Source organism: Caloenas nicobarica, chromosome 17 (assembly GCF_036013445.1).
Source record: "Caloenas nicobarica isolate bCalNic1 chromosome 17, bCalNic1.hap1, whole genome shotgun sequence".
NCBI lineage: Eukaryota > Metazoa > Chordata > Aves > Columbiformes > Columbidae > Caloenas > Caloenas nicobarica.
Window position 1 is genome coordinate 477,331 of NC_088261.1, and position 20,600 is coordinate 497,930.

The 20,600-nt window shown below is 57.2% G+C and overlaps 1 protein-coding gene across 8 annotated transcripts in view; it reads right to left on the minus strand.

The window, feature by feature from the left end:
• RAP1GAP2 (RAP1 GTPase activating protein 2) overlaps nt 1-20,600 on the minus strand; it is a 41,808-nt gene that overhangs the window by 8,463 nt on the left and 12,745 nt on the right. For 6 of the 8 annotated variants that reach the window (XR_010607127.1, XR_010607126.1, XM_065646849.1 and 3 more), the window contains exons 3-17: nt 11,195-11,279; nt 8,310-8,345; nt 7,711-7,755; nt 7,112-7,144; nt 6,635-6,844; nt 6,033-6,136; nt 5,409-5,487; nt 4,949-5,002; nt 4,769-4,852; nt 3,811-3,911; nt 3,011-3,140; nt 2,640-2,795; nt 1,879-1,950; nt 1,393-1,479; nt 1,043-1,177 (exon numbers count right to left, since the gene is read on the minus strand). Coding sequence is in view for 6 of the 8 variants with exons in the window: in XM_065646849.1 (XP_065502921.1) it covers nt 1,043-1,177; nt 1,393-1,479; nt 1,879-1,950; nt 2,640-2,795; nt 3,011-3,140; nt 3,811-3,911; nt 4,769-4,852; nt 4,949-5,002; nt 5,409-5,487; nt 6,033-6,136; nt 6,635-6,844; nt 7,112-7,144; nt 7,711-7,755; nt 8,310-8,345; nt 11,195-11,279 (1,411 nt within the window). In the remaining 2 variants the exon portion in view is untranslated. Of the gene's footprint in view, nt 1-1,042; nt 1,178-1,392; nt 1,480-1,878; nt 1,951-2,639; nt 2,796-3,010; nt 3,141-3,810; nt 3,912-4,768; nt 4,853-4,948; nt 5,003-5,408; nt 5,488-6,032; nt 6,137-6,634; nt 6,845-7,111; nt 7,145-7,710; nt 7,756-8,309; nt 8,346-11,194; nt 11,280-19,066; nt 19,174-20,600 lie in introns of those variants that run through there. The other 2 variants (XM_065646850.1, XM_065646853.1) reach the window with 2 other exon arrangements.

A 20,600-nucleotide genomic window follows, 5' to 3' on the forward strand; every position in this document is an offset into this window, starting at 1 on the left:
TCGGCATCTCACACCCTGAATTGAACGCTGTGATGTGACTGCCCAGCGTCTCCATTTCTATAATGTACTTCGTACCCAACCAGGGCACACCTGAGCCTCCAGCCTCCCCTGTGGGGGCCAGGGAGCTGCTCCCCCACCATCACTGTCAGGTGCAGGAGGAGGGGACTCGCCCTCCAGCGCCTGTTTCTCTGCACCACTGAGGAAACTGCCCATACGGTCACTGCAGCAATTTTCTCCCCACAGCCGCACCCACCTGCTCAGCTGCAGCTGCATCGGCCTTTGCCTGGCAGAGCCGACATGCCGGAGCAGCACGGGAGGCGGGGGCAGCTGCACGGGCCAAGGCACGGCCACGGTGTCACCCACGGCAGGGACGTGGTGCCCTGGCTCGGGGGCTCCATCCAACGCCCACCCGCGCATGCAGCCTGGCTTCGCACGTGCCAGCCTTTCCAGCCGCCCCCCGCTGCTGTCACAGGGGAGACACCAGAGACTGCGCAACGCTCATCCCCCAAGATGCAAGTGCTGCCTCTCCATTTTGAGGGACATCCCCCACTGCGCAGCTGGTCATTGTCCCTGCCCCACTGGCTGCTCAGTTTCATCCACATCATTTTATCTCATTTCTTTTTCTCCTCCTCCCTTTTCTGGCAACCCACTCTCCCTTCTCTCTCCCATAGCCCAGCACCGTCTCCCTTCTCCACACCCAGCACCTCTTGTTGTGTCTCCCATTTAACACAACCCTCTGGGGACACGGCGGATGCCAGAGCAGGCAGGCAGGACAGGAGGTGCTCAGGGGCTCTGGAGAAGCCACCCCCATGGTGGCACTTGCCAACACCACAACCACATCAGGCTGCTCCTGCTGGGACCAGCTCGGGTGTCCACCAGCTGAGTGGATGCTGGTTCTGGGCAGCCTCCACCTTCTCCCACCACCCTGCTCTCGGGGAGCACCTCTTGTCCCCAACGCCGCTCATCTGCACCTTCCACCAGAACGTGTTTGGCCAGCCCTGGTTGAGCCTGAACTCTGCTGTCAGCCAGGGATGAGGTTTACCTTGAAGGACTCCAGAAACCCTCCATGACCCCCGTTTTCCAGCTTGTCCTCCTCAGGTCCCAGCCCCAGCATGGTCTGTGTGTGCCCGTGGAGCTCGTCGTGGAGGTTGTCCAACAAGGCTGCCCGTGTCCGGTCCTGCGGGAGCGAGAAGGGGCTCAGCCGGGGGCCTCGAGGGAGGGGACGGCAGTGCTGGCCCAGGGGACCGCCGGCTCGTCCCCCTGCCGAGGGCACCAGTGGCCCCAGGGGACCCCATGGCCACCAAGCTGGGCTGGGGACATGCAGCTCTGAGGAGGAACCCAAGCTCCCCCGTGCCCGCCGCGGTGCTGGGCAGGGCTGGCGGGCAGCGTTACCTCCAGCTTCGCAAACTTGTCCGACTTGCAACAGGCGTTCTCGGCGTTGATGAGTTTGGTGAGCAGGAACTCCCGGAACTCAGGGCTCTGCGGGGAGAGGCCAGGTGGCAAACACCAGACAAAGACTCTGCCTGTTTCTGGCACTGGGGCTGCACCCACCCAAACCCAAGCTCCCAGCACCCTGCAGCCCTTCCAGAGGTGGGAACACTGGCGGAAAACCCCAGTGGGGCTCAGGGTCCCTCCCGCACCAGCCGTCACCCCGCAGTGACACAGGTGCACAGCAGCAGAGCCGCAGCCGCTGCCTTGCAGCGTGACACTGTGCAGTGCTGCACACCTCCTGCTCCGCCATCAACCCTGGGGCCTCACCACAAATCAAAATAAATGCCCAGAAATTCCAGAAGTCAGGCGTGCTTAGAAACATCTCAGACATGCACATAGATTTTTTTTTTTTATGGCTTGGAAGGTGATTCCCATCTCAGCTCCTACCTTCTGGAACACCGGCGGGCTGGGCAGGGGGGGGCCAAAGGAGGGAACGTCTTCTCGGGCTGTCACCGACACCTGTGGAGCCAAGAGGATGTTATTCCTGCAGGTGCCGTAGCGCAGCCCCAGCGCAGACATCCCTCTCCTGGAGGGCAGCTGGCACAGAGCAGGCAATGCTCTCCCCAGCCCAGCCCAGCAAAGCCCAGCCCAGCCAAGCCCAGCCCAGCCGAGGTGCCCCACCCCAGTGCCTGGGCCCAGGCGCATCGCCCCGCGCCCCGTCCTGCTGCACAGCCGCCTCCTCCGGAGCCCTCATCTGTCCCCACTCCTGCTCTCAGGAGAGGGTTAACCACACACAGCTTTTTACATTTATTTCCTATGAATTCTGTTTTCCTCTGTGGCTCTAAGCAGCATGCTTTTGGTTTGAAAATTATGTCTTACTCGATCTCTTCATAGAAAACAGACAGATAAGATGGTTTATGCCACCTGCACTTGAGCGATGCGTTAGACGGGTATGAGCTGTTCTGAGGCTTATGCAAACACCGAGTAGCATCAAAAATTGTTAGCAAACGAGCATGCGATTACATATGCACATATTTTATACACATATGTATGTATATACACACGCTATGTAATAGCGCGTACATAAATATACACGTGCGTATATCCATATGTATGTTTAGCATACACACACACATTCCAGTGAGCTGTAACACTGGCTGTACCACGGAGCAGACGGGCAGCGCAGCTGCCGGGCAGCCGCCCCTCACCTTGTACGTGGTGTTCTCTGCCCCAGGGTTCTCCACCTGCACCACGATGTAGGCATGCAAGAAGTTGGAGGCGATCATGTCTGGGACAAACGGCGTGTTCTCTTCTTGGAAGATAATCGCCACAATGTCGTTGCCAATGTGCCGCTTCCTCTGGAGCTGAGCGGGAAGGGAAACGTTTGGTGGGTAAAGCCGGTGGCTCTGCTCCTTGGGAGCAAACCCAGCTCTGGGCACAGAGCCTGCCGTGTGCCGGGGAGCCCAGGGAGCCACCACCCGGGTCACTGCCCGTGCCACCGCCCAGCTGGGCTGGCCGCGCTGGGCAGGGCGGCGCATCCCGACTCCGACACGTCTGCGCGAGGAAGCTCATCTCTTACTTGCTGTGTGTCTCCTTCGGTAAACGGCAGCTTTGTAGAGACATGAAACATTATCTCCCTGTCCCTGAACACCGTGTACACAGACTCTGTCCCCGTCTGCCCATGGCTGACATCCAGACCTCCTCGAAAACTGGAGAAGAAGGGAAAGGCAGGCAGAAATGAAGAAATATTAATTGAAAGCTTAGCAGAGACTGCTGGTGGCTGTCAGGGGACGGTGACAGAACAAACCAGCTCATTTATCTTTATCTAGTAGCAAGCAAATTGGAAAGAACAAATTGTGTGTCATGTATAGTAACCAAGCATCGCCATCACCACTCTGAAACCCTGCGTGTGCGGCAGAACGGTGCCGGACGCTGGGGCTGACGGCAGCCGTGGCACCAGCCGTGGCACCAGCCGTGGCACCAGCCTGGCACCAGCGTGGCACCAGCCGTGGCACCAGCGGTGCCGCTGCCTGCGCCTGCCAGCCCCCCTGCAGCCGGGTCCCTGCTTGTGCCATGGCTGAGCCAGCAACACCGGACAGGGCATGTTTCCTTATGAAATTCCTCGTCTGTGGCTGAATATAACTGGATTTTCTCACAGCCTCAAAACTGCAGGAAAGGAAGTTTTTCGCTCTTGGCAGCTCCATTTCTTTTTTTTAACTCCCCCAGCTTTGAAAAACAAGCCAAAGCTATATTTGCTTCTGGTCTGTACATCCCGCTCATGAGCGAGATGACTTCTGTTCTCACACGGGAGATATTTTTACATATGACACAGTCACTTGTTAAATGTATTTGTAAAAACATTCTATTTATTTAGCTTACCCTTTGAAGTCCTGGAGTGTTATGGTGTCTCCCAGAAAACCTAAGAAGTTCTTGAAGGCAGCGCTCTCCTCATTATTGCCAAACAACTCCTCCTCTTGGGTCTACAAAACACGGGGCATGTCTTTGGAGAGCCGCAGCCCTGCCTGTCCCCAGAGCCAGCCCAGCGCCTGGGACACCAGCCCTGGGGACGGCCACGGTCCTGCCACCGCAGCACTGGTCTGACACAGCCACAGAGACCCCGCGCTGCCCGAGCTGAGTGTCACCAAAGCCACCATCCCCAGCGGCCACCACACGCCGGGACAGCCCCGCACAGGCTGCTCCCACCGTGCGCCAGTCCCGGCCGCTCAGCCACCAAGGCACCCAAAGGTGATGGTGCTGAGACCAACTTCTGACTGACAGCAAGGGACCTTCGGATAACGTACGGGAAAAACCCAAACACAAATGAATCCTCCTTGGAAAATCCAACTCTGAATCATCCCTTGTGCGCTACATTTCAAAACAATGAGACCTTAATTATGGTCTTGCATGAGTTACTCAATCCAAAATAAAATGCAATATGTAAAGATAATTAGAGCGCCTGTCAGAATAATCTTTGGTGAGTTATACGACTCGGCTGCCTCCGCGCTCCCCATCCGGAGTCCCTCGGCTAATGACAGCATTTGCAGCACACGCGTGTCTCCATAGCCCACAGTCCTACTAGACAAATCTAACTGTTTCCCTGTCTAAACATATATCTGATTAAAATACCATGCCTGCTAAAATCTATTTTCACATCCGCTTTTCCCTACAGCGGCTTGTGGGCTGATTTCCATACTGAATTTTTTCAGTCACATCATTTTTTTAATGAGTTGGGGAAACATCCAAGCAATAAGAAATGCATTATTAGTGAGGACACCCATTAATGCAGCGTGTTGTACGTGACAGCACTAACTGCAGGGCTGAATTTGTGATCACTCACCTGCCTGAACTTCTGGTAGATCACACCAAACTTGAACGTGTTGTTGACCTCATGTTCATCGTAAGACACTATCATCTGGGATGCCTGCAGTAAAAAAATAGGTGAATTATTTCATTTGGTAGTTCAAAACACAACAAACTCTCTGCTGAATATGCGACTGACTTGGGTAAGTCACCTCACCTTGGGGTACAGAACTGGGTTGAACTTCAGGCCAGAGGCGTCATCGCAGAAGGCCTGTGGGCAAGGGGAAAGAGCTGTCAGCGCCAGGTCCCCGGGCACGCGGAGCAGACGCTCTGTCCTGCTGAAACGCCACGGCGAGGCCGTGAATGTCCTATAAAGGAGCCAACTCCAGCCTCTGACTTGAGCAGCTCTGCTCTCGGCAGCCCCTCGTTGGCATGCCCCATGGCCTGGCAGGTACCCAGCGAGACAAGTCCCAGGTCCATCTCTGAGCCAAAGGTGTTGCCATGTCCCCGCCTGTTCCCCCCGACACCAACCAGTGACCTGCCCAGGATCAGCAGGAAACCTACAGCGGGGCTAGCACGTATCTCTGCCACCCAGCGTCTCCCAACAGCACCCAACGCCGCCTGAGGCCAGCAGCACGGGCTTTGCTGCCGCTGCCACAGCCCAGCCAGCATTTTACCTTTGCGATCTGGGGGATGCTGGGGAGTTTGCTGAACCCTGCCAGGGGGATCCTTTCATGCAGCGTCTTCACTTTGGACCTGACAGAGGAGCAGAAAGGAGCAGATGCTGGAGAGTGTTGGAGGCAGAGCCGCCAGCTGCAGCCCGCGCTCACAGCCCTGCGCGCACGCAGCGATGCTCCGCCGGCTGCTGGGAAACCGCGTTCTGCTGAGCTTGTTGGGCCTGCTGAGTAACCACAGGCTCTGTTTGTCTTCTCATCTCCGCAGCTCTTAAAATATTCATAGTTTGGAGGGAAATGACACAAGGGTTCAGATGCGCTGGGCTTGTCAGCTTACAGAGGGAAGGCGATAGATGTGCCTGGTGTTATGCTGCCTCACTGAGAGGCTTACACTCCTTTCAGCAGGTTTAGCAACAGAACAGAGTCTCGTGTTCACTGGGGGAGGTCAGGCAGTCCCAGTGCAGAACCAGTAAGAGGCTGATGCTGCTGGTTCCCACCCCACCCCGAGCCCGCCGTGTGCGCCAGCCCGTGCGCTGCCCGCCCGGCTCCAGCATCCACAGCAGGAGCAAAAGAAGGGACTCCCAAAGAGAAAATATTTTGTTAAACAAAGCTTTTTTTTTTTCATACCTGAGTATAATCCTCAAATATTCAGTGCCATCTGTCTCCTCACACTTAATAGAAAGGATCAGATTTCCAAGGCTGCTGGCTGTACAATAAAAATTTAAATGATCCTAAAAATAGAAAACAGTGTGTTAGCGGCGGGGAAGGCAGCTTGCCGATGGCAAGGACGATAGCAGGAGTCACCTGCCACCCCGACACCCCCCGCCCCTCAGGGACGCACACTCGCACCCCCTCCTCGCAGGGACCAGGCTTTAATCCCTCTGCCCGTGGACTTTACCACCCTGCTCCCAGGTCTGTCAGAGGGAGAAGAGGATTACAGGCTGTGAGCCACAGGGAGGGCAGGCGGCTGCCGCAGCTGCTCCCCCAGATAGGGCAGGCTCAGCACTCCTGTGCCCACTGGGTCCAGGGGGGCCCTGCGGCCGTGGGGGGCACAGCCCGTGTTCGTGGCCATTGCTGCCATGGCTGGTACTCGCTGGTCCCCTCCCCACCCTGCAAAGAGAGAAGCTGTAAAATTTGCCCATCTTGCCCACAATTTTAGAATTTCTCTTTTTTCTTGAGGGAGTGTGCAATTTGCAGCTGACCAGCTGCCCGCACAGAGAGGCGCCCACCTTCCCCAGAAAATGCTTCCTGTATGCCCGCGCCTCTCCCTTGCACTCCAGCCGGTAGCCGTAGGCGCTGGGGCTGAGGTTCTCCTCCTCCTCCTCGCAGATGCTGCTGTCGGAGGAGGTGGGTGTGCCGAGGTTCTCGGGGTCCTCAATCCAGTACCCCCCGAACTGGGGCAGGATGATCAGCGGGTAAGGGCTGCCCTTCTCCAGGATCTGCAGAGACACGGGAGGGCTCGGGCAGGGCTGGGGGCAGGTGTGGGGGGCAGGGTCTCACCACCCCACGTGCTGCCCCCAGCACCGTGGAGGCAAATCCAGCCCCTCTCCGAAACCTCCCCTGGAGAGGACACATTCTGCGAGGAGCAGCACGGCCGCAGGGGTGGGAGGGGGAAGGTGTCCGTGCAGCTCCTCTGGGAACAGGGTCTCCACCAGCTGCCCTTTATCAGCACTTTTGGAAAGGCACTTTTGGTTCAGGGCACCCACCTCATCAATGCTGGGGTACGGGATGTAGTCTTCCTGGAAAAAGGAACCAAAACACCACGTGTGACCGTGTGTTCCCCACCAGTCACCCCTTACGACTGCAGCCGCGCACACCCAGCCCGGGGCACCGTCCCCCGCCTCCCCACGCCCTGCACGAGCGCCAGGTGGTGACAGGGAGCGATGCTCCTGTTGGATGAGGCCACTGCGTGCGGTGACGGGCACAAGCCCCAGCAGCGGGGCCACCACACTGCCTGGGGACACGGCACAGGGACCTCCCGCTGGGGGCTGCAGGGAAGCGCTGCAGCGGGTTGAGTCCCGTCCCAACGGGGTCCCCGCCACCGGCGTGAGCTCAGCTCTGCGGCAGAGCCCAGCCGCTTCACACGGCTCTGCTGCTGACACACGGGTTTGGACATAAAGCTGGATTAGGGATTTACAGGCACCACTCTCTCCATCTTTGCAATTCAATCAGTGCCTTGTTTTTAGATAACATTTAAATCCTTTCCAGTCCTTTGAGTGACTGCCTTTGACAAGACACATTAAAGCCCTTGAGGTAAGGGGGGGACACTTGAAGAGATCCACGCAGGAAACAAAATTCAACCAACCTTATGTTTTTGGCTTCCAGTCCTCTGTTCTTCAAGCTTTGGTGCCTGTTTAGAACAAAACAAATAGACTGAAAAATTAAGATGTTTTCAACAACAGAGATGAAACCACAAGAGTACTTTGCTACATGGAAATCACTCTGACACGAGTGGCGTGAACAGAGGGGGTTTGTGTCCAGGACGAGCCAGGCAGAGCTGCTGGCTCCATCGTAACACAGCGAAAATGGGTGACGGGGATGTGGTGGGACAAGACCTGGGACACAGTGTCACCGGACTGCAAAAGTCTAAATGAGAGGCAGGGACTATCATTTCCCAGGTGCCGGCACAGCACCAAACACAAAGTGCCCCATATTCCCATCCAGCTTCATCTCAATTTCCCCGGGACGGGCTCCAAAAGGAAACCCCCGTGCTGCCTTCCTGTGGAGCGGAGACAGCCCAGTGTGGCAGGGTGACACCGGCCGTCTGACAGCATTGGCCCAGGTGGAGTGTGGAGATGGCAAACCCTGCCGGCACTGGGTGTGGGGAGCACCCAGCACATCAAGCGCAGACGGTGCTGGGCAGGAACATCTGGCACTACCGGTACACACGCTGCTGCTGCTCACCTGCATTTTCTCCAGCATTTCGAAGAATTCTGCAGACTGAAAAAGAAAAGAAGGAAATCTCCTGTTCAGTTAGAGCAGAGATGAGGTGAGCCAGCCCAAGCCACACGCAGGCAGGGCACAGGACCCGCAGCCTGCCCTGGGCACGCTGCTCTGGCCCGCGGCAGGAGCAGGAAGCAAGGACCCTCTCTCTTTCTCTGTGCAAATTAGTACTCTGGCAAACGAGACACCTGCAGCAGCCTCCCCGTGTCCCTTACCTTGCCAGGTGCGAGTGTTGGGGTCTGCGTGTCACCTTCTGTGGGGACACTGGCAACGCCGCTGCTAGCAGCGCTGGGCTGCCTGTGCAGGGTTAACGGCCGACTTGCCAAATGAACTAAAGAGATTAGTGAAGCCTGGGCTCTGATTAAAACCCCGTGTGGCTCCTCTGGAGAGCAGCCCAGCCCTGCAGCCAGGGACCTCGTCCTGCTCCCCAGCACGCTGCCTGCCTCGGAACCTGCCCTGGCCACATTTCTAGCTTTAGACTATGCCCCGTTTTTATCTGCTGCACGTACGGGAGGAAGAACAAACCCCAGGCTCAGAAGAGCTCTGTGCCCAAAGCTGGGAGCACTTTAAAAAAACTTCTTTATTTTGAGCTTGGCTTAGATTCCAGTTTATCTTCAGGTCTCTGAGAAAGACAAATGCTCCTTGAGTCAACTAAAACAATTCCAGGTCCCACTCCAGCTGCAGCCAGAACCAGAGAAGCAAACAGCACAGCAGCACTGGCTGCGCCTGCTAAAGCGCGTTCCCGCAGAAAGCGTGTGCACGTGCTGAATCCAGCAGGCAGTCTGCACCCTTCAGGGGCTGATGCACACTTGAAGCCAAGCTTTACCGGGCCACAAATATTTCGGTTGTTACAGTGGAGACAATGACAGCGCTGTGCTGCCCGGCAGGAAGCGATGTCACCTGCAGGATGGGTGACACTCACACACCTGGGTCACCAAGACTGTCTGCTCCAAACTAAACCTGCATCTGCTTCTCAAATGCAACACCAGAGCGGGCAGCTGCTTCCCAGCCACCTTTGGCAGGACAAACCCGCCCACGGCTTGGCCTAAAGACCTCTGAAATGCAAAATATCCTGAAATGGTACAGTTCTGTTCCTTTCCTGCTCACAACCCCCACCACTGAGCGTGCTACACCCGCAGCGTGAGGGATGGACAGACACGTCCCAGAGCTCCAGCACAGTCCGTGATTCCTGTCCCTCAGCGCCAAGCCGGCTGCAGCAGTGTCTGTTCAGCCACGCCAACACCCCGGGTGAGTTCAGCGACCAGATGAGGAATGCCCAGAGAAGAGGCCGCAGCACAGCCGGTAAGTGCCGGCTTTGGAGCTTTCCGAAGAAAATGACAGCCAGAGAGAACACCCTGCAGCAGGCGGGAGCCGCCTTGGACAGCGCAGGGGGGCAGGGGTCTGCCCAGCACCCCTCCCCAGCGCCCCGGGGGTCACCAAGCACTCACCAGGGCCCGGAAGAAATCCACCATCTTCCTGGTGTCACCCCAGTGTCACCCCCCACAACTGCCACCGCCACCAGACTGTGCCAAGGGTGCCAGCCCCGCCGGCCCTCCCAGCCCCACACCCCCGCGTTAATGTTTCTCCAGGCAGGGGCACGGCAGGGCTGCTGCTTTGTTAGTGCACAGGGTGGCTCCCGGGGAGGCAAAGTACCTGAAACAGGTTGGGCAGGAACCGGTGACAGTTTGCAGGGCAAGGGCAGGCTCCTGCCGGGATGCACGGTGCCTCGGCGGGATGCACGGTGCCTTGGTGGGACGCACAGCCCCACGGCGGGATGCACGAACTCCCCTAGGACCTGCTCCGCTGCAGCCTGACCAGGTGCCACAGCTCGTGTCACCAGTGAAGTGCGTCAGCTCCTTCCCGTGCCCAGGTCATACACAAAACCCATCAGAAGCTCCACTAATGAACTCCTCCAACTCAATATTCTATCTCCAAGCCAACTTGCTCTTAACAACCATTTAACCAGGTCCTTGGCTACCTCATAATCCTCACATCCATCTCATCTCCAGCTGAATGACTCATTTCCCAGGTGGCAGCATATTGAGCACTCTGCAGCAGCCTGGGGAGAAGAGCTACAATTGCCTCTGCCTGGAAGCAGGTATTGTAGAAATTTCTCAGGTTACTCTGCTGGAAGTTACTTTTCGTGAACCCGTGTAGCAATTTGTCCTGTTTAGTTGAATTTGCTCTGAAGCTTTGCCGGGGTCACCACCTCAGCTCTCTGGATTGCCCTGCTTGGCACAGGGCTGCACGCTCCCCACTTGCTGGAGACTGAGTGAGATAAATATGACCTGGCAGCTGCAGAGGAGCCAGCGAGCCCTGGCTCAGGCAGGACCAGCTTCCAGGTCTGACCAGGTTGCTCGTCACCTTCTCCCACTGGGTTTGGGCAAACCCAGGAGGGGCAGAGCCCTGCAGAGTCAGCTGGCACGGGCAGAGCAGAGGGAAAAGTCATGTCCTGCAAGCCGCTGCCTCCTGCGCAGCCAAAGGCAGCAGCGAGTGGTCCTGGGGGGATGAGCGGTGGGTCGGACCCCTCCAGCAGTGCCAGCCCGCGGGGACACGCTGTCCGCCCCGTGCTGGCCAGCAGCTGCCGCCGCGGTGCCCGCGTGTTTATTAGCGGGAGAACAGCACTGGGACTCTGCACCCTGACGGCATCGCGCAGCGGGAGCGGCGGCACAGGATGGGCTCTGAGCACGCCGCGGGCTGAGCTCCAGAAACCGCCCACGGCTGCTGCCGGGAACAGCCCGCAGCCGCTGCGTTGGCAGTGCCGCTCCTCGCCAGCTTCAGCTTCCAAAACCAGCCCCTGGGCCGGAGCGCGCGCCCACGGCCAGCGAGCGTCCCCGCGCACTCACCTTCATGGTCGGCGGGGCGGTGAGGGGGGGGGACAGCGGCCGCTCCGCGACGGGCACATCCGCGCTGCTCAGCAGCTCCTGCTTCCTGAAAAACCAAAGGCGGGCACGTCAGCTTCCCCGCGCCCTGAGCAGAGCACCGGGTGCAGATAAGGGCTTATCTTCTTTGGCAAAGCCGCGGGTGTGCGGTGCTGCCTGTAAAACAATGTCTCTTGAATCTGAGAAAAAAAACAGACAGCCAGCGTAAAAAGATGGTACAAGCCATCTGAGGAGCCCCGTGCACAGGCAGGCTGGGACCCCGCGGAGCGCCCAGGCTCCCGGCTGCGGGGCCGGGCACCAGTGGTGCTGGCGGGGCCGGGCAGCGGAGCGGGGACGGCAGGGCTCATTTCCATGACAACCCGTTCCCACAGTTTCCCTCCATCTGGCACAGTCCCTGTCTGGGCAGGATCCGTGGCCAATCGCCCTCCCAGCAGCCACGGATGGTAGAGGAGGCTTCTGGCTCAGTGACGCTGATGTAGGACACAGGGACACCCCTGCACAGGTTTGGCTGGGTGCAGCCAAGACCCCTCCGCCACGGGGTACTGGGGCATGGGAGCGGAATTTGAAGGCAGCAAAAGGCGTTGAGAGGACGTGAGACCCTGGCGAAGTCAGGAGCAGCCCCCGCGCCACGGCCCTGCCACAAAAGCATCACACAAAAACCCCACAGGCTCGAAAAGGTGCAACCTCAGCCCCCGCGACCACCTGACAAAAATACGCTGTCCCTGCTACACCAACGGCTTCCCAGGCAGACAACCAAGCCATCGCTCGCAGCCGTGCTGCCAGATGCTACTCTGGGAATCAGAAAATCTGAGATCTAATTTAGTTTCCTCTCGTCCCTGCCAGGTTAGTCCTGCAGAAACCGGGCCAAAATGTCCAACTGTTTATCTGGCAGTAACGAGGTTTGGTTCCCATGGCAGCCGCCCTGGGACGGCACGGCGCGGCGCAACCACGGCCGGACTCACTGGGGGAAATATCCAGCGGTTTGTGTCCAAACATGGATCTGGACCAAGGACTGATATTTTACATTACTTTAAACCAATATACATCTTTTTTTCCTTCTATCTTTTAAATCAGAGCATGTCAAATTTGCCTTACATTATTACGGCTCATTTAAGCTCTTAGTATCTTCCAGTTTCCCGGTGCAAGAAATGAATTAAAATGATGTGAGACCGTGTATGGGCAATAGCAGAATTCATGTCTTGCCCACCCGTACTGTGTACCGAGCTCTTTCCCTTTCTGCTCTCCACAAACTCACCCTGACTCCACTGATTAAAAAAATGCCGAGGATGACATATTTCCACGGTTTGCTTTTTGACTTTCTAGGATCCTGCAGCACAGCCTGATGTGGAGCAAACCACTTATCCTTTGCTCTGCCTGCTCCGAACCCTGAGCGCTGCCTGATTGCACTAATCTGCACAGCGGCCTCAAAGGCATAAAATGTATCAGACTTCTCAAAGACTGAAGTTACAGGGATGCACACAAATAATCTGATTTGATCTGGGATTTGTAACAGGTTGCCATAGCATCATATTCTAAGTATTATAAAATCACTCACACAACTTAACAACGTGTTCCTCTGTCACATGCTGATTGCTTCTTTGGGGCCAAACTGATGGAACTGCTCCTGCAATTCCGGGAGAGCAAAACAAACCCATTCACCAGCCACCGCTTGTAATCAGCCTCCGTGCACTGGAAATATGTTATGTTGAACTGCAACAACTGACTGGGATGATTCAGTCTGCCGTCAGCTACGGGGGTCAAGGGCCATCAGCCTAATTTCCAAACAGATTACCCTCATGGGATGATAAATGAATCATGAGGAAGATCAGCACGTCGTTATCTGCGCACCGGCGTGCTCGCACGGAGCGGCAGCTCCCTCCCGGGGATCTCCCCGAGGATGACACCGGAGCAGCGGATGCCCTCAGCAGCCCCACACCGTGACCCCAGCCCTGGCCGGCACCGGTGGCACAAGCATCTGCAGAGCCTGAACCACAGCAAAGGTCCCAGGTGGTCACACCAGCAAGGACCAGGGGCAGGGGACGCTTCGCAGCTCCCTGAGGTGCCAGCACCCCCCCACAGCAGAGACCCCGGGAAGTGGCCCCAGGACATTCAGCCCCCCGAGGGTTTCCTGGGGATGCCGGTGCCCGCAGGGTGTGAGAGTCACCGCTCGGCCGCAGGACAGCCGCCCGTGGCATGGCCCCGCTGCTCCACGGTCGCTTCCCCAAAGGCTCTTCCACCCCGTCCTGCACCAGGATGGTGCAAGAGAAAACACGGCTCCTGCCCAAGCAGCCTGACCGCAGCCGCGGTACGGGAGGGCAATTAGAAGCACAGGAGGGCAATTGGGAAGCGGGGGAGAGGATGGGGTGAGGAGTGACAGCAGGAAGAGTGTGATAAGCTTCAGCCTGGCCTTGGCACAGCACGGCTCCAATTAGCAGCCTCCGCGGTCCCTCTCCACTCGCCTCTCACTGATACCACAGGACACGTGCGGCTCAAGGATCGATAACATATCCAAAGGTTTCGGCACTGCGCTCGCTCCCAGGGCAGCAACCAAGGACCGGCGGGCAGCCGGGTGCTTCACCGGCCCCAGGCCCCCGCGCCCACCCTGCTCCGGCCGGGCAGCAGCACCCGGGGTGGGCAAGAGCATCCCTGGAGCTGCACGGCTCGACATCAGCCTTCCTGGAAGGCAACGCAGGCATCGCTTTCGTAATTTTATTTCTTTGTTTTTCTCATTAGGCAAATTAAGAGAGAAGGAAAAGAAAGAATTAGAATCCTACATACTTAGCAAATCTAATTAAGGAAATACCTTAATGCAGTTATGCGCCCAACTGCAGGGTTTCCTAATGGAGATTGTGAGATCAGCCCTACCGCCCCAGCTCGGGACCCTGTTCCCCCAGGGGCTGCACTGGGGGCACTGGGAAGGCACAGCCCATGCGGCGGGGCTGCTCCTCTGCTTCTCCCAAAGCGGAAGCACGAGGGGACTTTTCCCCCTTTTGAGTGTGTGGGCACTGGGTTTGTAACGCTGGCAAGTTCCCAACACAACCAGGGCAGGTGGAGTCATTCTCTTGCCTTTAGAGCATCCCTGATTGCATCCCAAAAGCGCCTACAAATTCATATCCTGAATTTGGTAAACCTCGTGGTCACACTGAGACTGTGATTAAAATGCCCTGTTCAGCACAGAGCCAGGGCTACCAAGACCCTCGGAGCCCCCTGAGCTTTCCCAGCCAAACCCCTGCCTCTGGGCACACACCTCCCTCCCGCTTCCCCAGTCTAAAGTCTAATGAAAAACTTCTAATGCATCCCATCTTCTTGTTTGGTTCGTCTGATTTACCAGACAGACTCTAAATTGACACGGTACGTTCATATAAATTATGCGTGGGAAGGGGAGATGTCAACATATTATCTGACACGGCAAAGTGTTTCGCAGCAAGCAGTGAGCTCTACCTTTTGTTCTACCGTGTAAATTAAACACAGAGCATCGCAGGTTACCTTTATGCCTACACCTAATTCTGCAGATGAAACCTGGCCTGAGGAAGTGCAAAACTCTTGCAGCTACAAGTTCAGCCTGTCTAGATGCGATAACCTTGAGAAGGACAGCAAAGACTATCCTGTAAATTAACAGCCTCTATTTTTGGAGCCATCATTTTTTTTGTCCTTGATGGGCATCACCTTGCCAGCTGCTCCCTTTTTAGTTTATTTAATATTAAATGCCCAGTATCTGAAGTTTTCACGGGGGACTGCACTTCTGCATTGCTGCTCATCCTCACAGCACCCAGGTGAAGCCCCAGTCCCGGGGCGGGTGGTGGGAGCGGATGCCGGGCGCTCGCTCTCCCCCGGGGGGGTCCCTCCGTCCCCGCTCCCCACAGGCAGGTCCCACACCACGGCTGCGGCTCGGGGCTGGGACTGAGCCCCTGGGACACCAGTGAGACCTGCTGATACCCCGGCACAGAGGCCACCAGGAGCCCTCAGCCGGCTGTTCTTAAGTGGCAAAAAAAACCAACCCCAAAATGTTTTGGTTTTTTTTTTTTTTTCCAACAGAGTCAAGGGCACCGCGCTGAGATTTTACACCTGGCAATCTGCAGCGAGCGTCTGAACGAGGCACCTTACTCTGACTTTGCACAGCTCTGCATCCAATCCCAGGGCCTCAGATCTCGCTGCATCATCGCCCGTCCCAGAGGAGGCTGCAGAGGACACGCTGCCGCAGGGCTCCGCTGCCTCCAGACAGCCCTGCGCCCCACAGACCCCCACACCGACCGGTGTCACTCTCCTGGCCACGCGCACCCAGCGCTGCCGCTGCTCCGAGCTTAACCAGGCGCAGGGCAGAGCTGCCTAGAAGCAGCCTGCCTGATAAACTGACCGACCCGGCACGTCCCGGGCTCAGGCTGGCGCTGCCCGAAGCGTCACTTTCCTGCACTGAATCCCAAGAGTCAGCAAAGAACAAGCGCAGCATTTTCTGGTCTAGATTCCTTGCAATAACTTATGTGTTTGCAAACTGCCAGCCTGCATCTGTGCACACGCAGCCTCCCCGACCGCGCAGCTCCCACAGCGGAACCAAACTCTGCGCAGAGCAAGGTGACATTTAACTGCCAAGGTGTTTGGCTTTAATTACTCCTCTGCACCGAGAATACTGTTGAGAACAGTTTGGAGCGTCCCGCACCCGTGCAGGCAGTGATGCCTGTGCTGGCTGGGGGATCATTGCCCATCCTGTTCGGGGATGGCGAGCAGGGGATGCTTTGCCTGCACCTCCAGAGACACTGGGTTCTTTCCCACCGGCCAAGGACTTCCCGCTTGGTCTGGCTGGGAAAGTGAGGCTCAAATATGCAAATAGTGGTGGAAAAAGATTTTTGTCATTTACAAATTTTGTTGTCTGATGTCCCTTGCAGGAGCAGAGAGGACACAGTGATTTCCCACGGCATTTGGGTAACGCAGCCAGGGCACTCGTAGACCTTTTAAAACCAAAAGCTCATCTGATCCGACTCCTGACAACCATGAGCCAGCGAGCCTTGGGCAGCCCTTTCTGAGCTGATTCAATAACTTGCGAATTGCAGAGAACAGCTCCCAGAAAACAGCAGCTCCAGCCACAGGTGGAACTGACACCGAACAACCAGGGGCCACTGTCCCTGCCTGAGCATCTGCACCGGCGGCAGGTGGGGAGAGGGGAGAGGCCCAAAGTGCACAGGATGCTGCTCTGGTGAACTGAAACCAATGGGAGTTAAAACTTGAACAGCACAAAGACTTCACTCGTGGCTCAGGGAGACAGACCGTCCATGGGTACCCTTCACTGAACCAAGCAGTGAACGAACCACAGCAACAACAGACATTTGCCGTATTCCCGATTGCCTACAGCGTGGCTGAGGCCAACAAGCGAAGGGAGGGGTGCGCCCACACCACGGCACCCACCCTGGATTCACCTCCGAGACAACAGCCACCATCACATCACCTGGCTTGTGTGCGGGACATTCAGGAAAATGGATTTAGGTGAAAATACCCAGTTCCAAATCCGAGGTTTCTGGAGCGGGACCAGAGGCAGGAGGAGCCTGAGCCCCCCTGGGCCCCAGCTGCTGTTCCCTCCAGCCCCAGTGCACAGGACTGGCACGGACAGATCGACTGCGGGCAGGGGGAGCAGGTAACCGGCACCCCGGCTCTGCAAGGGGAGCTCGGTGAGGTCGATTTGTCATGCTGCACTTTGCTGGGTTGCTAACAAGGAAGGGACATGGGCCACCAGGGACTCTGCAGCTGCCACCAATCCTGCCAGGCTTGCATATGGCTCATGTAAAGCAAAATTCAATTGCAAACGCAGAACAAAGACCAAATGTAGGAGGAAAAAAAGAAAATAGGAGCAGGTGGAAGAACAGTGTCCCTTTTGACGATGCCGCTAGCAGTCCCTTCCTTTTCCTGCAGATTATGTCACTTTGATGGCCCTGGCAGCTTGCGTAAGGAGAAGCAGCCATCGTAAAGCACTGCTTGAATTCTTGCAATCACTCCCATGAAGGCTTCTCAGTCCAGAACAGACAGGAAAAAACCTCCTCAGGGTCTTGTTCTCCCTTTGAGATGGCTGTGTGAGTCTCATTGTACTCAGTAAACCCTGCAGCAAGAACTACACTGAGCGGGTTTGTGCTCAACACACGACGGTGGGGAAAAAAATAAAAAAAACCCCAGACTCACACATCACCGGCCAGACTTCTGTGAGAGTTCAGAGACAGATTTTTTTCTCAGCCCCTAAGTGTCACGCAGAGCTCACTCATAGAAATGTGGTACCTAGGGGAAAGACAACTCTTTGGGAAACATCCTGCTCAGTGTGGCTACTAAAGCACTTCTCTCCCTGTCGTGCTGTCAGGTGAACGCGGGATGGCCAAGGAGTTTCAGCAGGGATGATGTTCGGAGGAGCATTCGCGCCCCTGCCAGTGGTGCAGACCCCCCAGCACTCGGACGCTCCCTACCCGCAGCACACGAGAGCTGGAGAAGAGGCTCTGGACCACGGAGTGCTGGGGCGACATGGGGGACCCAGCTACCTCCAAAACAGCAAGCCCCTCCAAAACTTGCTGGAACCCGGGCCCATGGGCGGAGCTACAGCAGGGATGGGCCTGGGCTCAACAAGCCAAAGGGGCAACAGCAGGGATGGGAATGGCAGAGCCTGCTGGGGCACCCCAACGCAGCCCCTGCACCCCACAGCCCAGCCCGGGTGAACATCCATCTCTGCTGTTAATTCATGACCATCAGGACCTGAGGGCTGATTTTACCAACTGTTTGGCTTTGATGATCTACCTAAAACCCCACACAGGAGAAGAAAATATTGCAAAACAACACCAGCAACACACAAACTGTACAGGAAGGCCATCACTAAGTCATAAAAGCATCGCTAAATCCTGCTCTCAAGGCAAAGCACATAAGGCGGCAGCACCAAAAGAGAGGGTATTGACCCTGTGGCCCAACCATCTTATTCTGATTTTTCAGGCTCACAGACTGGGGGATACTTTACAACAAAAATTCAAAATAATCAATTCTTCATTCATATGGTTTTGGTACAAACTCACAAATTAAAGAAACAAACAAACAAAAAAAACCCAAACCAAACCCTCAATCCACAGCAGTGCCCACATCGCTTCCACCTCGAACGAGAAGTGTGCACACCACTGAGGTTTGGATGTACATTTCTTACTATTTTTAACAGCAAAGTTGCCAGAGCAGCACAGTTCCGGAGGAGAGAGAACTCCCTGACCGAGGACGTGCACCATAAATCAGAGCAGGGTAAATCTTTGAAGCCAACAGCAACTCCTGTTAATGATGGAGGGGGAAGCGGAGCCGAGCAGATGCCAGCTAACACAATATTGCAAACATGCTATTTCCTCAAAACACAAAGTTGAACATAAAGTACAATCCGTGGCTTAGTCAATGAAAGATGAAACCGTTTGTCAGCTGTTCCCCAGCAAAGAGACAAAGCTGTTGAGCTGAGTTAAAGCAGTCCTGTGAACAAGGCGATCCCTGAAAGAGAACGGTCCTTCTCGCTCCCCTAAAGCAGAAGGAACGGGTGCCGGGGCTGACCAGCCGGGGGGAGCGGAGCAGCAGCCCCTGCCCGCAGTCCCGCACCCGGGCGGGCCACGGTGACCCCGCGCTCCGGCCCCGGGGCAGCTGCGGCTCGGACCATCCTGGGTCCGCCCGGGTAAGAGCCGCCGCGAGCCCGCTCCCGCCGGCTCCCCCCGAGCCCCCAGCCCCGCTCCCGCCGGCTCCTCCCAGCCCCGGCCCCGCTCCCGCCGGCTCCCCCCAGCCCCGGCCCCGCGGCTGCCGAGCGGCAGGAGGGCTCTGCCCGCCCGTCCGGCGGAGGGACCGGCCCCGCCTCACCTCTGCTCCCGGCTCTGCCGGCGGGAGCGGTGCAGCAGCCCGATGAGCACCACGGCCGCGCGGATCCCCGCCCGCCGGGACCGCATCCTGCCGCCCGCCCGGGACATCGCCGCCGCCGCTCCGGCCCGAGCCGCGCACCTGCGGCCGGCGCCGCGCCCGCCCCCGCGCCCCCTGCGCGCTCCCGCCGCCGCGCGGGGATGCGCGGGGATGCGCGAGGCGGGGGAGCAGCGCGCGGCCGCCAGCCCCGCGAAGTGGCCGCGGGAACGGGGAGCGCCCCCTTGTCCCCTTGTGCCCCCGCAGCCCGTCAGCCGGGGAGCTGGGGTGTGGGCACGGTAAGTGACCGGGGACCCCACTCCCTGTGGCAGAGCTCTGGTGTCCCCACTGGCGCTGCGTTACCCCGATCACAGAATCAGTTAGGTTGGAAAAAACCTTTAAGACGCTCGAGCCCAACCACTGACCCAACGCAGCCAAGTGCCACTAAACCATGTCCCCAAGTGCCATATCTACACGTCTTTTTACCACCTGCAGGGATGGTGACTATGCCGAGGTCTTAATGAAAACAGCCTGTGCCCTCACCCATACACCAGCTCTTTAAATAGGGGAAGTTGCATCACAGCTCCTTTAAAATCTGAACAGAGGGAAGGGTTTTTTTCCTGCCCTGCAAATGTTTTCTTCTGTCTTTTCCAGACGCCAGCAAACCTTCCCTGTACAGGACAGCTCTGAGCTGGGCCAAGCCCCGTGCCTGCTGTGCCGGTGCCAGGGATGAGCTCCCTCTCTCTCTCCCATCTCTCCCTCCCTCCCGCTGCAGAGCTGCAGGAGCCAGGACTGGGAGCAGCGCGACAGCACCAGCCCTGCGGCTTGCTCTTCCACAGGGGAGCTGGCACACAGCTTGTTCCAGGAAATATATACATATAAAATTAAGTAAACTGTAAATGATCTACTTTACAACCTCAGCACCTTTCCCTGGAAGTCTTTGTTGCCATGGTGATAAAACACCCGGGTGTCTCTGCCCCCCCACCCCTCCCATCTCACCTTCCTCCTCTGCGAGTTTAATTTTCACAGGAATTAGACACAGGACTAGCTACAGCATTTTGAGCATGTTCCTGGTTAGAGGGATGAAAACAGTCCGTGCTTTAGGCACGTATGAGAACACGCAGGCGAAAATCCAGCCTTCACAGGACTGAAACGTCAGCGTCTACCCAAAACCCACTGGAGCTCTGCATCTTCACAGCCAGCCCCAGAGAAATCAAAATCTACTGCATTGTCTGGCTGAGTCCATCAAACCGTTCCCCTGGGTGTGCTTCAACCAGCCTGGCCTTGCAGCAGGGAGAGCAGCACCTCCCGCCGGGAGCATCACCTCCCGCCGGGTGCAGCACCGCAGAGCGGCCCTTTGGCAAATTGTCACAGCCGCCGGGGCAGGGCTTTGGGAGGACCCTGCTGCAAACAGGCAGCTGGCTGGGGGGCACGCATGGGCTGCAAGGCCGACCACAGCCCCTCACCACAAGCATCCCACCCAAGTGGGAGACGGGGCAGC